At 37.6% G+C, this 15689-nt stretch overlaps 1 protein-coding gene across 5 annotated transcripts in view; it reads left to right on the forward strand.

Annotated features, from left to right (window-relative positions):
* Positions 1-15689, forward strand: part of BEND2 (BEN domain containing 2) — a 96299-nt gene that overhangs the window by 29146 nt on the left and 51464 nt on the right. For all 5 annotated transcript variants that reach the window (XM_077144923.1, XM_077144925.1, XM_077144927.1 and 2 more), the window contains exons 4-5: positions 13653-13745; positions 14241-14676. In XM_077144923.1, the coding sequence (XP_077001038.1) occupies positions 13653-13745; positions 14241-14676 (529 nt within the window). The remainder of the gene's footprint in view (positions 1-13652; positions 13746-14240; positions 14677-15689) is intronic.

Below are 15689 nucleotides of genomic sequence, written 5' to 3' on the forward strand. Positions count from 1 at the left end.
GCTTGGAAAACTTGCCTCTCCAAGACTCTCAGCTGGCCCGGGAAGGAGGGAGGGAGGAGCTCCAGCCGCCACAGCTGCCGCTGCTTGGGAAATCGCGCGCCGCTCGGGAATCTCACCGCAGCCGAGTCTCGCAGTCAGACTAGCCAGTCCAGACTGGGGTACGCTGTGTGTCCATTCCCTGCCATGGCCCCGGGAGCTCTACCATCTTATTCTTTGCTTTTTTTTTTTTCGTCTTTTCCTTCTTTCTCTTTTTATCCTTTAAGTTAACCTTACTGGTACTCTTCAATTCTGTGCCCTCCTCCAGACTGCCCTCTGCTGTCTTTTTTCTTTCCAGCCAACTGAACTCTCTTTAGTATTTCTTGTAGGGCAGGTCTCTTATTAACAAATTCTCTCATCCTTTGTTTGTCTGTGAAAATTTTAATTTCTCCTCACTTTTGAAGGACAGCTTAGCTCTATAAAGAATTCTTGGTTGGAAATCTTTCTCTTTCAGGACTTAAATATATCATACTGTCTCATCTCCATGGTGCCTGTTGAGTAGTCCGAACCTTAGTCTTATGTGGTTTCCCTTGTATGTGGTGAATTGCTTTTGTATTGCTGCTTTCAGGACTTTGAGCTTCTTGTCCACATTTGACAGTCTGATTAGTATGTGTCTTAGAGTAGGCCTATTTCGATTTATTCTATATGGGGTTCGTTGGGCTTCTTTGATTTGATTTATGTCTTTTATAAGGGCTGGGAAGTTTTCCCTCATTATATCCTTAACTAATCTTCCTAAACCCTTTACTCCTTTCTTCTTCCTTCTGGGCCACTGATGATTCTTTTATTTGTGAGCTTCAAGTTGTCCATCATTTTCCTGAGATCCTATTTCAATTTTTTATCTTTTTTTTTGCTGTTTATTCTTTTGCGTGCTCAAACTCAACTGTCCTGTCCTCTAGTTTGCTTATTCTTTCTTTTACCTCTTCAAATCTGCTGTTGTGTGTCTTCAGTATATTTTTAATTTGGTCTACTGTATTTTTCATCTCTGTGGGATCTGCTGTTTTTCTATTTAGCCTTTCAAATTCTTCTTTATGCTCTTCTAGTGTCTTCTTGATATGTATTATGTTATTAGTGAACACATTCAATTTACTTAGGAGATTTGTATGAACATTTTGGATTATTTGTTCCAAATTCTGTGTCTCTTCCAGTGTTTTAATTTGGTCATTTGGCTGGGCCATATCTGCCTGCATTCATATGCTTTGCAATGTTGTGTTGCCTTTGAGGCATTTGTTTATCTTGGTAAGATTAATTTGGAAGTTGATTTCCCTCAGTCATCTAAGGTTTTGTATTTGCTTGGGTTTGCACTGGAGGTTTTCTTTTGCATTTGGTTTGTCAGTAATTTCCCATCAAACTAAGGTCTGGATCTCATGTGGGGCATGCAGCTCTACTTGAGGATCTGTTTGGAGCAAGACAGTTAGGCAGTTTGCCAGACTGCATTTTCTGCTACTTCCCAACAGATTCTGCTCTTGGGCTCCTTCTTCCCCTCAGATCGGCCTTTCTGTGACTGTGGCAACCAACTGAGTTGAATGGAGACCCAGTTCAATTCCTGCCAGGGCTGCTGGTCTTGGTGTGCACTGAAAGCTGCTAACCCCTGGGCTGGTTGTTGGGCATTGTGCACCTCAGTAGAGACTCTGCTTTTGGGCCTGATGTGTCTTGTGGCCCCCAGACTCCTACTTAGAATGACCTTGGGCTGTGAGATTGGGTTTTTCAACTGCCCTTGCTCACAGTCAATCAGAAAATGCCTGGTGGCTCAGTTCCCTTCCCCATCCCTGCCTCTCTGTCCGTGTATGCCTGTCATCTCCAGGTCTCCATGGGGAAAGGGGAGCAGTATTAGGACCCAAAGAGTGTCTTTCACCGGCCATTTGTAAGACCAGTTCCACTCTGTCTCCCCCTCCTCCCAGAGGGAGCCCCCCCCCCCACTTCCCGCAGTCTCTGTCAAAAAACCGGTGCCCCCATCAGCCTGTCTCAGAGGTCTGGGGCAGGCACTGGCACTGTGCACTTGGTGGATGGTCTGTTTCTGTGCACAGAGAAAACAAGTCTGGTGGCTTCTGGCTGTGGAGCTGCAAGGGAAGTTCTCCCTAACTAGCTATGCCATATGCCCTGGAGTGCAGGGGTGTAATCGGATCATGACCCAGCACACTTATCCCATTCTCTCCATCCCAATTTCTCCACTTTTTCATCCAGGACCTCCCTATATAGTGTAGATGACCCTCTCTGGTCACTTGTACCCTGGAGATGCTGTTGTGATCATTTTTCTGTCACTTCTCTCATTGTTCCACGGGGCAGGGGTGAACTCCCCCTATCCTATTACACTATTTTTCCTGGAAGTCTTCCTTATATGTTGCAGTGGTCCTTCCCTGATATCTTGAGCTCCAGAACAGCTATTTTGGACAGTTTCTGCCTATTCTCTAAGTGTTTTTGATGAAGGAGTGACTTCTGCCTCTCCTTATTCCATCATCTTCCCAGAAGTCTATATCAAGAGAGTTAATTTGAAGTTTCTGACTAATAGTTAACAATGTATGAGATTCCTCAGGAATGATTTCTGGCCAATTCTTTTTTTCCTTTGAGTGGGCCATAGTTTCTTGTTTCTTTGTGTGTTTTATCACTTTTTGTTGAGAGCTGCACAGTCCGAGTATTATGTTGTTGTCACTCTGGAAATATAGTTCTCCCACTCCTCTAGGATTTCAAGGGTTTGTTGTTGTTGTTGAGGGCTGGAGCCACAAATTTGTGACTTTTCCAAACTGTTTTTGCTCCCAAATGGGAAGAAAACGTGTCAAGCAGAAAAAAAAAAAGGTTCAGCTTCTTTAAGAATCCTCTAGGTGGGTTGGAACAATGGCTGACCAGGAGCCACTCTGTCAGCAATCTGAATTAGCTGATCAAAGGCAATGGTCAATGATCAGATCGTCACCCCTACCCCTTGGATTGTGGAGGTCTAGTACTTTATATTCCCACCCTGCCACTGCAAGCTGCACCGGGAACCTGGGTTCCAGTCCCAACTGCTGCCTTCCAATGCAGTTGGAGAATGGGGGATGTTAGCCACTGCATGTAGGGTGAAATTCACTAGTATTTACCATAATTTATTTGCCTTTTCTTCCCGCTCTGCCTGTATGCTGTACAATGTTTCATTAGTTTCTATAGTTCCAAAATAATTGCTACAGACATTTTCTGCCAGTTCAGTAGTCATTTTTGGTGGAGGGACTGATTCCTGGAGCTTCTGACTCCTCTATCTTTCTAAAATTTCCACATACTTTTGAATTTTCCCATTTTCCTTTTGTTACTGATTTCTTGGTTCATTCTTCAAAAATATATTTTGTATAATTTCAATCTTTTTAAATTTATTAAGACCATTTTGTGGAGTAATATATGCTCTATTCCGAATAATGTTGCATGTGTACTTAGAATAATAAAGAATAATGAATATTCTGCTGTTTTTGGGTGAAGTGTTCTGAGGTCTCTATTAGATCTAATTGATTTATAGTGTTCCTTGATCAGCTGATTGTTTTCTCCTTTATTAAAAGTGGGGTGTGAAGTCTCCAACTATTATTGTAGAACTGACTATTTCTTGCTTCCATGCTGTCATATTTTGTTTAATATATTTTGAGGCTCTGTTTTTAGTCTGTGTATGTTTATGATTGTTATGTCTTCTTGATAGATTGTTTTATTAATATATAATGTCCCTTATCTCCTTATTGACTCAATATGTATTTCTCTGACAATAATATAATTTATTTGTTTTGGAATATTTTAATTCCTCCCTCATTTTTGAAAAATAGCTCTCCCGGATATAGGGTTCCTGGCTGATATTTGTTGGCTTTCAGCACTTTAAACATGTCAGCCCACTGCTTTTTGCCATCGTGATTTCTGATGAGACAGATGTTGGCACTTAATCTTATTGAAGCTTCCTTGTATGTGACATGTTACTTCTTTCTTGTGGCTTTCAGAATTCTCTTTTAATCTTTGGCATTCAGCAGCTTGATTATAAAATGACATTGTGTGGGTCTATTTGGGATTATCTTTTCGGAGTTAATTGAGCTTTTTGGATGTGTATATTCATGTCTTTTGTTAAATATGGAAAGTTTTTAGCAAGTTATTTTGTTGAGTATTCTCTCTGCTCCTTTCTCTTTTTCTTCTCCTTCTGGATTTCCCACAATGCTTAAATTGGTACACTTGATGGCATCCCACAGGTTCCTCAGAGTCTGTTCACTTATCTTCATTCCTTCTTTTTTCTACTCCTCAGACAAGATGATTTCATTGTTTTATCTTTAAGTTCATTGATTCTTTCTTCTCCCAGTTCTAATCTGCTGTTGAACCCCCCAAGGTAATTTTAAATTTCTGTTACTGCATTCTTCAGAAGTGTTTGGTTCTTTTTTCATAATTGTCATCTCTTTAATGGTATTCTCTTTGTGTTCATCTGTTATTTTTCTGATTTCCTTGGGAGTTCATGTTCTTTTTTTTAGCTCTTTGAGAGCATTTGGTACTATTTTTTTAAAAAAGTCTTTGTCTGATATGTTCTAGGTTTGGCCCTCCTCATTGACGATTTTCAGTGCTTTAATCTTCTTTGCCTGGTCCATTGCTTCATGGTTCTTTATATGTTTTGTAATCTTTTGTTGAAGTCTTGATATTTTGATATATTAATTTGGAATTGCTGGGATTTTGACTGTGAACTGTTTCTTAAATTTGTAGCCACCTAGTATTATGATAGAGCTTTCTTTGAATTCCAGGAACTAATAAAAACAAGAAACAAAACAAATGAAAAAAAGAAAACACCTTTCCAGTCTTTGCAGATTGACTTGAGTAAGAAAACTCCTTCAGAGCTTATCTCTACAATGATGTTAGAGACTATCTCTAGGCTAGAGCTTAGGGGCCATGTGCATCTGTGTATTTGGGGTGCACATGTGTAACATCTGTCTTTTAATTGGAGAGTTTAATCTGTTCACATTTAAAGTAATTACTTTAATTCTATTACTTCATTATTTGTTTTCTGTATATCTTCTGCTATTTGTTCTTCATTTTCTCTATTACTGCCTGTTTTGCATTTAGTTAATTTTTTGTAGCATATATTTTTTATTGTGAAAAATAGCATATATAGAAAAAAGCAATAAATTTCAAAGCACAATGCAACAGTTAGTTATAGAACAGATTTCAGAGTTTGGTATGCATTACAGTTCCACAATTTTAGGTTTTTCCTTCTGTCTGCTCTAAGACACTGCAGACTGAAAGAAATATCAGTGTAATTAATCAGCAGTCATACTCATTTGTTAAATCCTATCTTCTGTGTTATAATTCCGCCTTCTCCTTTGATCTTTCTCCCAATCTTTAGGTGTATTTGGGCTATGCCCATCCTAATTTTTTCATTTTGGAAAGGGCTGTAATAATATAGGATAGGGAGATGGGACTAGTTGATGTTCTGGAGAAGCTGGTCCCTTTGGGTTTCAGACCTTATCTGGCCTAGGAACCCATCTGGAGGTTGTAGGTTTCTGTAAAGTAATCATAGTTTATGGAACTTTTGTTGAATCTCAGATAGAGTCCTAGGTGTTCTTTAGGGTTGGCAAGAATGGTTTTGGTTGGGGTTTGGCAAATCATGGTAAATAGCAATATTTAGCTGAAGCTTGTGTAAGAGTAGCCTTCAGAATAGCCTCTTGACTCTATTTGCATTCTCTCAGGCACTGATAACAAATACCTTAATTTGTTAAAATTCTTTTCCCCTTTTTGGTTAGGAAAGCATTGTCGATCTCATGGTGCCAGGACCAGTCTCATCTCTGGGAGTCATATCCCACGTTGCCAGGGTGACTTTCACCCCGGATATAGCATACAATTTGATTCCCTTCTTTCGTTTTCTGTGTATTTAGTTACTTTCTTATTGGTTATCTTGGGGATTATAGTTAGCATCTTAAACTATAATAACCTAGTTTAATAATGCTGACTTAATTTTGGTAGTATATACTCTGCTCTTATCTATCTCCATCCCTCTCTCTGTCTTATCACATATTGCATGTTTATATGTTCTGTGCCCAATAATATAGATTTCCTATTACTTTAGGCATTTGCCTTTTAAATTGTGTAGAAATAGAGGAATTTTAAACTGAAAGTATAATCATACTGGCTTTTATATTTATGTATGTAATTACTTTAACCATTGTTCTTTTTTTTCTTTGATGACTTCTCATTATTGTCTTGAGTCCTTTCATTTCAGTGTGAAGGATTTCCATTAGCATTTCTTATACACTACTAAAATTGTCCTTTAGATTTTGTTAATCTGGAAATATCTTCATTTCTCCTTCATATATATTTTTTTGGCATTTCAAGGCACATTTTAATGTTCTTTAGTGTTATTTGCAATGATTTACATCAAGTCCAGTGAGTTTTTTAAAACTTCTTAAATTGTATACTATAACACGTATACAAAGCAAAGAAAAATAAAAGCACTAGTTTTCAAAGCACTGTTCAACAAGTAGTTACAGGACAGATCCCAGAGTTTGTTATGGGCTCCCATACCATCATCTCAGATTTTTCCTTCTAACTGCTCCAGAACATAAGAGGCTAGAATAAATAAATATTTTTTTTGTATTATCACAATTGACTTTTTTTTCTTTTTTGTGAAAAATAACGTGTATACAAAAAAGCAATAAATTTCAAAGCATATTGCAACAGTTAGTTGTAGAACAGATTTCAGAGTTTGGTATGGGTTACAATTAGTAGTTTATTTTTAAATGTGATAAATGTTTGTCATTCATTCTGCATTTAAATGTGCATAGCATATATATAACAGTAGTGAACAGCACCTGTATAAAACTACAGAAATTCTGAAAATGGTAGTAACACAGAAAACCTTAAATTCCCATCACAGCAATAGAAAAAATTTTACACAGGATTTCAAAGGTACAGTTACATTGGTAAAGGCATCACATGTGACTCTGAAGAAATATATATATATATATATATATGTATATATATATGGACAAGGATGGCGGACTTCTGTATTAAGACATGTCACTTCCTGACTGTTTGATTGGGCTCTGAGACAAGACGTAGTATTTTAATGTGACTCTCATTTGCTACTATGTGAACACATTAAATCCAGAAAGTCCCATAAATCCCAACAGCAGGGTAGTTCTTCAAGTATCACCTTTCCTTGCCATGCCTGGAGTTTAGGGCATGGTTTAAAAATAGAAAAACGTTTTTATGCCATTGTATGAACAGCAGTTTAAGATGCAGTTCTGTCTTGGTGGCTTCACGGGTGACTTCAGTCTTCTGAGGTCTTGGTTAAGAATAGTATTTTAAGTATCTGATTTGCATTCAAACAAAGAGTTTTAAGAAGAAATGTGAATGACAAAACTCCAATCAGATTTTTCAGTCTTGGCGTCTGTAGTCTCCCATAAAGTTAATTCAGGAGACAGTTCAGAAACATCCTAGGAGAGTTTTAAGATCTTGAGGAAACATTTGGAGCATTTCTCGTAGCACACTAAGGTCATTTTGTATAAACTCTTAAAAGTCATTCATTAAAATTAAATGTTTGCCATCACCTCAGCGGTTTTTAAAAATATTACGATGCTGCCTCTTTCATCTTTGCTTCAATGACAGGGGTTACATTTGTAAAATATATAAATCTGCTTCATTCTTGAAGGATAGTTTTATTTGATGTAGAGCTGACATATTGACATATTTTTTTCTTTCAGTATTTTAAATGTCATCCCACTGAGTTCTGACCTTCATGGTTTCTGATAAGAAATTGGCTGTTAATCTTATTGAGGATCCTTTGTAGGTGATAAGTAATTTCTTTCTTGCTGTTTTTAGGATTCTTTTTGAATCTAGGCTGTCTTTGAAACAAGTCTTTGCCTTTGACAAACTGATTATCATATGTCTCAATGTGGATCTCTGAGTTTATCCTTAGACTTCATTGAGCTTCTTAATTTGCGAACTTTCCTGCCATTCTTTCTTCAAATATTCTTTTTGTCTCCTTCACTTTCTCCTCTCCTTCTGACATCCCATAATGCCTGTGTTTGTCTATTGATGGTATCCCACAGGTCCATTAGGCTTCATTCACTTTTCATCTTTCTTTTTTCTTTTTGTTCTTCAGACTGGATAATTTCAAATGTCATATCTTCAGGCTTATTGAGTCTTCTGCCTGCTCAAATCAAGCTCTCTAGTGAATTTTTCACTTTAGGTATGGAAATTTTCAGCTCTAGAATTTCTATTTTAATCCTCTTAATTTCTATTTCTTTATTGATATTCTCAATTTTTTCATGCATCATTTTCCTGCTTTCCTTTAGTTCTTTGTTCATGTTTTCTTTTTCTTCTTTGGCCATATTTAAGACAGTTGATTTAAAGTCTTTATGTAGTAAGGTCAATGTATGGACTTCCTCAGTGATAGTATCTGTTAATTTTCTTTAAATGGGCTATACTTTCTTCTTTGTTTTTATGCTTTGAGGTTTTTTGTTGTTGATAGCTGAACATTTGAATATTAAAATGTGATAACGCTGAAAATCAGATTTTTTTCCCTCCCCCAGGGTTTGATGTTTTTCATTGCTGAAGGATATAGTTGTGCGATTGTGAAGTGTCTTTTTTTTCCAAACTATTTTTACAAATACTGTTGTCCTTGTTGGTTCACTGAAGTTTCTGTTCCTTGAGCCAATGTTTGGACAGACATTTCTTTGAATTCCAGGAGCTTAAAAAAACAAAAACAAAAACAAAAGCAAAAACATCACCTCTCCTAGTCTTTGCTGACTGACTGTGATGGAACACTCCTTTAACACTTAGCCAGATTGTTTTCAACTCTTTCTCATCCTTCATTTCCGTCTTGCGCTGAGCCTAGAGATGAGCCAGTAGTGAAAGCTTAGGTCTTCTCAGGTCTTTCCGAGCATGCATCCTGTCCTGAACATGCACATCGTTTTCCACATTCCCTTTATACATGGGCTCTTTTGAATGCCCTAATTTCCCAAAGAAACTCTCCCTAGATTTTTCTTCCCAGGCATAGACTGTCTATTTTATGTCTCAACCAAAACCTTTTGTTCTGGGCAGCTGCACGTTTTTCATTTTCCTCACAATGCCTGCTGCTACCTACCCTCAGTGGGTCTCAAGTGAGACAAGATAGAGATAAGCTCTTTGTATCAGTCCTTCACCTAGCCCCCAGACAGCTTAGAACAGGCTAACATGATAGTTTGTGAATAAGGTATGCTCTGCTCGCTGTGGAGCCAGTGTCCAGTGGTCCCACCCTGGGAACATGGGCTGCTGTCTCCATGAATGCCACTGAGCCAAGGTGGGGGTAGGGTAAGAGCAAGTAAAAATACCACAAAGCTTTCCTACAGTTTTTTTACCTTAATGTTTTTTTTTATTTAATATTGTCAATGTGACTTAAGATTTATTGTTTCTAGTGGAAACATTGCATATTGTTTTCCAACTTTTATAGTCAACATTGCTATGTGTTTTAGCTGAGTTTCTTAAAAACCACATATATATATTTTTCTTTTTAAATCTATAAGTGGAACATTTATAGATTTAATTTATTTTACATTTATATATAATCTATAAAATAGATTTTATTTATTATAATTAATGTTAAATTTGCATTGAGTCTGCCTTCTTTTCATGTGCTTTTTATTTGAACTCTGTTCTTTTTTTTCTGAATGTCTTCTTTAGGACTGATTTTTTTTTTAGTTTTTATCTTCTGTTTATTTAGAACATATGCCATTTTGATATTCTTTTAGTGGTTAGTTGATAAGTTAGTCTTTTTGCTTGATTTAGCAAATCTAAAGTTAAATTAATCTTATATCCACTTCCCAGCTAATGTATTTTTCAAACACTTTAGCTCTACATATCCCTTTTATGACATTTTGTAGCATATTTTAATACTTTTTTAATATTATAGCTCACAAGCATCATCATTATTATTTTTATCTATTTAATATTCATTTAGATTGATACATGTAATGAACAGTTTTCATTGGTCTTCAGTCCTTCCTGAATCTTGAATCCCATGTCTGGGATCATTTTCCTTCTTCCTGAAGAATACATCCTTTTGTGTTTCTTATAGAATTAGTTGTTGTCAGCAAAGTTTCTCACTTTTTATTTTCTGATTTTTAAAAAGTTTACTTCATCTGTAAGTACTTCTTTTTCAGAATGGAATTCTACTTTGGCAATTACTTTCTAATATCAATGTGAAGTTATCTTTGACTCCTGTCATTCGTTGTTGGTCTTGGTAGGCAGCTCTTCTTTTTCATTGTTTCTGTGGAGGGACTGATGTTTGCAGCTGACCAGTCCACCATTTTGCTGACATCACTACCCACCAATGTTTCTTTATCCCGCCCCCTCTACACAAAAGAAACACACAAAATAAGTTTGTTGAGGTTAACATTTCCCTTCTTGTAAAGAGAAAGATATCAAAAGAAACCTAGGACATATATATTTGCACCCTCTCATTCCCTACCTACATAACCTCAAAGCTAAAAAGGGGTAAAGTTCTGCTCAGTGGATAATTTTATCTTCACTTCTGGAAGATGTTTCCATGTTCCATTTCATGATTCATCCTCTTGAAGCCTGTTGTGTCTTCAGAACAACAGTTTTTCCCTCACTTGCCCCTGACCTTGGTTTTTATTATTCATGTTCTTTTACATGGGTACAGTTTTCAGAATGTGAGGCAAAATTAGAAAGTAGATCTTGCTACCATGGATGTACAGCTGAGCCACTTGGAAATTTCTGTAGGTGACTGTGATGTTGGATACCTGGCCATTCATGTTGTCCCCTGCCTCAATGAGCTTCCCCCAATATACCTTGCTGGGGTTTATCTTACGTGTCACGATGTGGCTGTGAGCCTCATGCAGGATTTTAATCAGCACACCAATAGACATCTTTACAGGAAGAGAATTTGGCTCCAGCCTCCTCTTCCTCTTCTGTGTAGCAGCAACTCTGGTCGTGGTGAACGTATCGCATGAGCGAATGGCCCCCAGTACTGTTTGTTTAAAAAAATATCTGTCATATTGTTTTTAGTTGACTTTTAAAAAATTAGCGTGTTGGTAGAGATTGCTAGAGGTATGTGATTATCAGGAATTTTGTGAGCTTTATGTTTCTTGAATAAAATGAGCTAAAACACTTTGAAAAGTAAAACTAACTTCATGAGTCTTTATCATTATTATTATTGAGAGCCAAAATGGAGTGCTTAGAAGGAACATATCATGTCTTTTGAGGAGAGTATGTACAGAGGGTGGTGTCTAGGGATAGAGGGGGCCAGGTGTAGAGCAGGGCTATCATCGGCCTGCCTTACAACATATTACAGATCCATGGCCACCTAGATTTACTCTGATCTGCCAGGGTTCTCCAAGCAATTGCGCAAGATTTACATATAGGCTAAGAAACATTCGGTTTCCAGAGTTATACTTCTGACATGGGCTGGAACCCTCCTCTCTGTTCCTCCCCATATGCTGGCCTCTCCTTTCTTCACCCCCTCCTGTTACTATTCTAGAGCACCTGGTGTCTTCCTCTAACCATTTTTTTTTTCACACTTCTCTCAACTGAACTCCCTTATACTTTCCCAGCATCCTCTTTAGTGAAAGCCCTTCTCTTACCAATTTACCTCTTCTTTTTCATAGTCCTGTTCGGGTTATAGAGAACAGAGGATAAGGACCTCTGCTTGCCCCTGGACACTGCCCTGTAATCCTTCAGCGCCTCTGTAGTCAGCTCCCTCTCCCCTCCCACTTAGCTTCGGACACCTTAATCCTTATCTCGTCCTTCATGGAGAAAACAGAGGGTATGGAGCAGTAATCCCCTCCAAGTCTTGATTACCCTGTCAACAGCAACGAACTTGCCTGTGTCTGTCTCTTCTGACCATCTGCCTGACCATTCCAACGGGAAAAGTTATCTTCCTCTGTCCAAGGCCAACTCCTTTACCAGTTTCTGCATCAGAGTCTTTCTCTGTGCTCAGAGACCCCCTCCATCAGCTATCCCTCCCTGTCCTCTATCTCTAGCCTCTGTCTCTGTCACTGTTTCCCCTCAACATATTCTCCTACAAGTGAAAACAGTCTCCTCTCTTGGCTTTCCATTCCTCTTTAGCTGTCATCCTCTCTCCCTCCTTACTTTAATAACCACGTTCTTTACACGTCATCTGTGCTCACTATCTAAACATCCAGCTTGGTCTTGGTCCTCTTGGTCTTGGTATTTCTCCATAAGCTGTTCCTTCTGCCCTGCTTGTCCTTTCATGCATCTTTACCTGGGGAATTCCTTCTCATCTTTTAATGCTTAACTTACCTCACTCTCTGAAAAGCCTTCCATGACTGCCTGCCTGGGTTAGATTCAGTTTTTCTGGGCACACTTAGTTTCCTATCCTTACTTATTTCATGGCATGCCTCTTCTCCCTCCTTCTCTTCTCCCTCCTCTTTTCCTCGATTAATGAATACCCAGCGGCAGTCATCATGCCTATAGCACCTCCTTTAGTCCTCATGAGAACCATGAAAGGTATTTTCATGCTGATTATGTCCATGAGCAAATGGAAGCACAGAGAACTTAAGTAACTTGCCCAAGGTCACCCAGCTCATAAGTCGTGAGCTCTAAGATTTGAAGCCAGATCATACTCCCCTAGAACCTGCCCCAGGCACCTCAGTGCTGTATTATGTTTTTTTTTTTGTTTGTTTTTTTGTTTTTTTTTTGCATGGGCAGGCACTGGGAATCGAACCCAGGTCTCCAGTATGACAGGCGTATATTATGTTTTATGCTTGGTGAGCATCAGAGGCCCCTGGAAGGCTGGTTAAAACATGGATTACTACCCCTATTTACAGGGTTCCTGGTCTGAGATTTTGTCATTTCTGACAATCTGCCAGTACCATTGCTTTAGGCTGTTGAGCATTTTCTTTACTGGAATAGTCTCTACTTCTCTTTCTCCCCATCTAAAATGGAGCTCTTTTAAGGCAGAATTTGTTTCTATTATGCCCCATATTCTTTGCATCTAGCAAAGTAGTTCTGACAGGTGGTAGGTCATCAATAAATATTCATTTGAATAAATGAATGAGTGAGGAAATGTTTCAGGCCTTTAATTTGTGTATATTTCAAGAAATTTCTGTATATTTCAGGAAGACTTCTCAGTTTTTATTAATCAAATATCTGATTGGCACATGGGGGATAATGTATGCAAAAGTTTTGTAAGGATAACTGTTGATTGTATGATTTAAAAATAATTTGAAGCCAAAAGATACACCATTATATTTGACTTAATTATTTTTCCAAAGCTGAATGCTCACTGCCTATTAATTCATGTTGTTATTATAGGGAAATAAACTCTGGCCTTTTTACACATTTGAAAGTTTCTTTCCTAAAGAAGCATCTTCCTTGATATAAAATGACTCCATCATAAGTGTGATGGGTTGTAAGAATTGTGGTACATGTAGTTTCCAGTACTAAAGCACTCTCAATGCCTATATGAAACAGGAATTTTTACCTGACACTCGGGGGACTCCTCATCTCAACCACTCAGACACTATCACCTACAACTAGGTGTCAAGGAGGAAACAAGAAATTTTTGGCAGCCGAAGAATTGTCTTTATTTCTTGCAATCAGAATTTGGCTTAATGGTATTTTCATATATGTTATTTTCTTTTGAAATAGAAACTACTAAAATACATTTTTTATTATAACAGGCTTTGAAAAAACTTATTAAAGGCACGAATAGGCAGGTTAACCAACTTTGTGGAATTGTTTCAAAAATGCAGCGTGCTTTGGAGAAACACCATGTAAGTATTATAAAAATATTCTTATAACCATGATAAACCTCTAGTTCCTAAAGGTACCAGTCAGTTAGAAGTGATAGAGAACTAATAACTGCAGGATTTGCAAGGCTGTAGAAGTAGATAGTGGACTAAAATTCTGTTGAAAGCATGGTAAGGTTTAGATTTGATAAGTGTATTACAATAAGTATTTTTACATTTGTAACCATAATGTATGAAATACAATTAAAATATATGTTTTAAGAGGACTAAAATTATAATCAAAAGACACTATTTATCCTTACAATAGAAAATAGGGTTGTAGGGAGAATAAGTATTAGTGAATTTATCAACATTTTGATTTCCATTGTTGCTCACAATTGATTTACACTAGTTTTTTTTTCATTTTAGAGGTTGTCTGAATTTATACAAAAATGTTTTGATCATATACCTCATAGAGAAATTAAAGTCCAGGAACTGAAGGAAAGAGCTTAACCCATTTTCTTCTCTTGTCCTGGACAGGGAAATTGTAGCTCATCTTTACCAGTGAAAAGGCAGAGAAACTGTTCACAGGCCAACCGTGCAGGAACATCTCTTCGGTCAGCAGCATCCCCTGAACCGGAGCAGCCGGTGCTAAGAGAGGAAGAAGATGCAATCCTCAGGGAGAGTTCACCACTTCCCAAAATCATCTCCACACATTCATTACAACCATGTTTCACACCAGGCAGTCAATTTCCTGGTCTTGCTGTATTGTCCTATTTCTTCAAAGAGGATGTGGAAAGTGTCATCAATGTCTCACCTGACCAAGCTAATTTAGCAGTACGTACAGAAATTCTGCCACAGGGAGAATACAGGGTGGAAAATAATCCTGTGATGATGAATTACCTAAATTCACTGGAAGATAAAATCATGATCCCTGATAGTACCTCTTCATCTGTCTGCATCCCTCCCAATTTTGGTAAGTTTGAATTGACACAGATTATAAGTAGCACGCTTTTTTTTTTTGTGATGATGGTCATTAAAAATAAGAGAGTAACATACCAAACTCTGAAATCTGTTCTACAACTAATTGTTGTGATGTAAGTAGCACGCTTTAATCTAGATTCAGAAACATCCTTAATGCAAACTCGTGATAGCTATTTTTAAATTAAATGCTTTATTTTGAGTTAATTGTAGATTCACATGCAGTTGTAAGGAATAATACAGAGCAATCTCCCTTTATCCATTCCCCATTTCCCCCAATGGTAACCTCTTGCAGAACTACAGGAAAATATGACAGCCAAGATACTGATATTGCTACAATCCACAGATATCATTTAGCTGTCCCCAGCTTTATTTGTATTCATTTTTTTTTTCAAACATGGGCAGGTGCCGGGAATCGAACCCAGGTCTCTGACCTGGTGGGCGAGAATTCTGCCACTGAGTCACCATCACACTGCCCTGTATTCATTTTTTTTTGTGTGTGTATAAATATAGTTCTACGCAATTTTATGACATGATTAGGTTTGTTTGTCTGCCACCACAGTCAAGATCTTTTCCTTTGCTGCAAGGATCCCATCTATTGCTCTTTTATAACCACATCCACACCCCTCTGTTTGCCCATCCCCTCCTCCATTCCAAACCCCTGGAAATCACTGATCTGTTTTCCATCTCTAGTATTTTGTCACTTCAGTAATGTTATATAATTTGACATTAATACTATGTAACATTTTGAGGATTTACTTTTTTTCACTAACCAAATTTTTGAAAATTCATGTAAATTGTGTGTATCAACAATTCCTTCCTTTTTCATTGCTGGATAATGTTCCATGTTATGGATGCACCATAGTTGGCTAAACTGTTCATGAACCATTGTAGGAAATTAATTTTTTTCCTTTTACTTTTTGGTTGTTAGGGGTACAGCTACTGTGAACATTCATGTACAGATTTTTGTGTAAATATGTTTTCAGTTTCTTGGTATGAATGCCAAAG

The sequence above is a fragment of the Tamandua tetradactyla genome, chromosome X (assembly GCF_023851605.1).
Source record: "Tamandua tetradactyla isolate mTamTet1 chromosome X, mTamTet1.pri, whole genome shotgun sequence".
Lineage (NCBI taxonomy): Eukaryota > Metazoa > Chordata > Mammalia > Pilosa > Myrmecophagidae > Tamandua > Tamandua tetradactyla.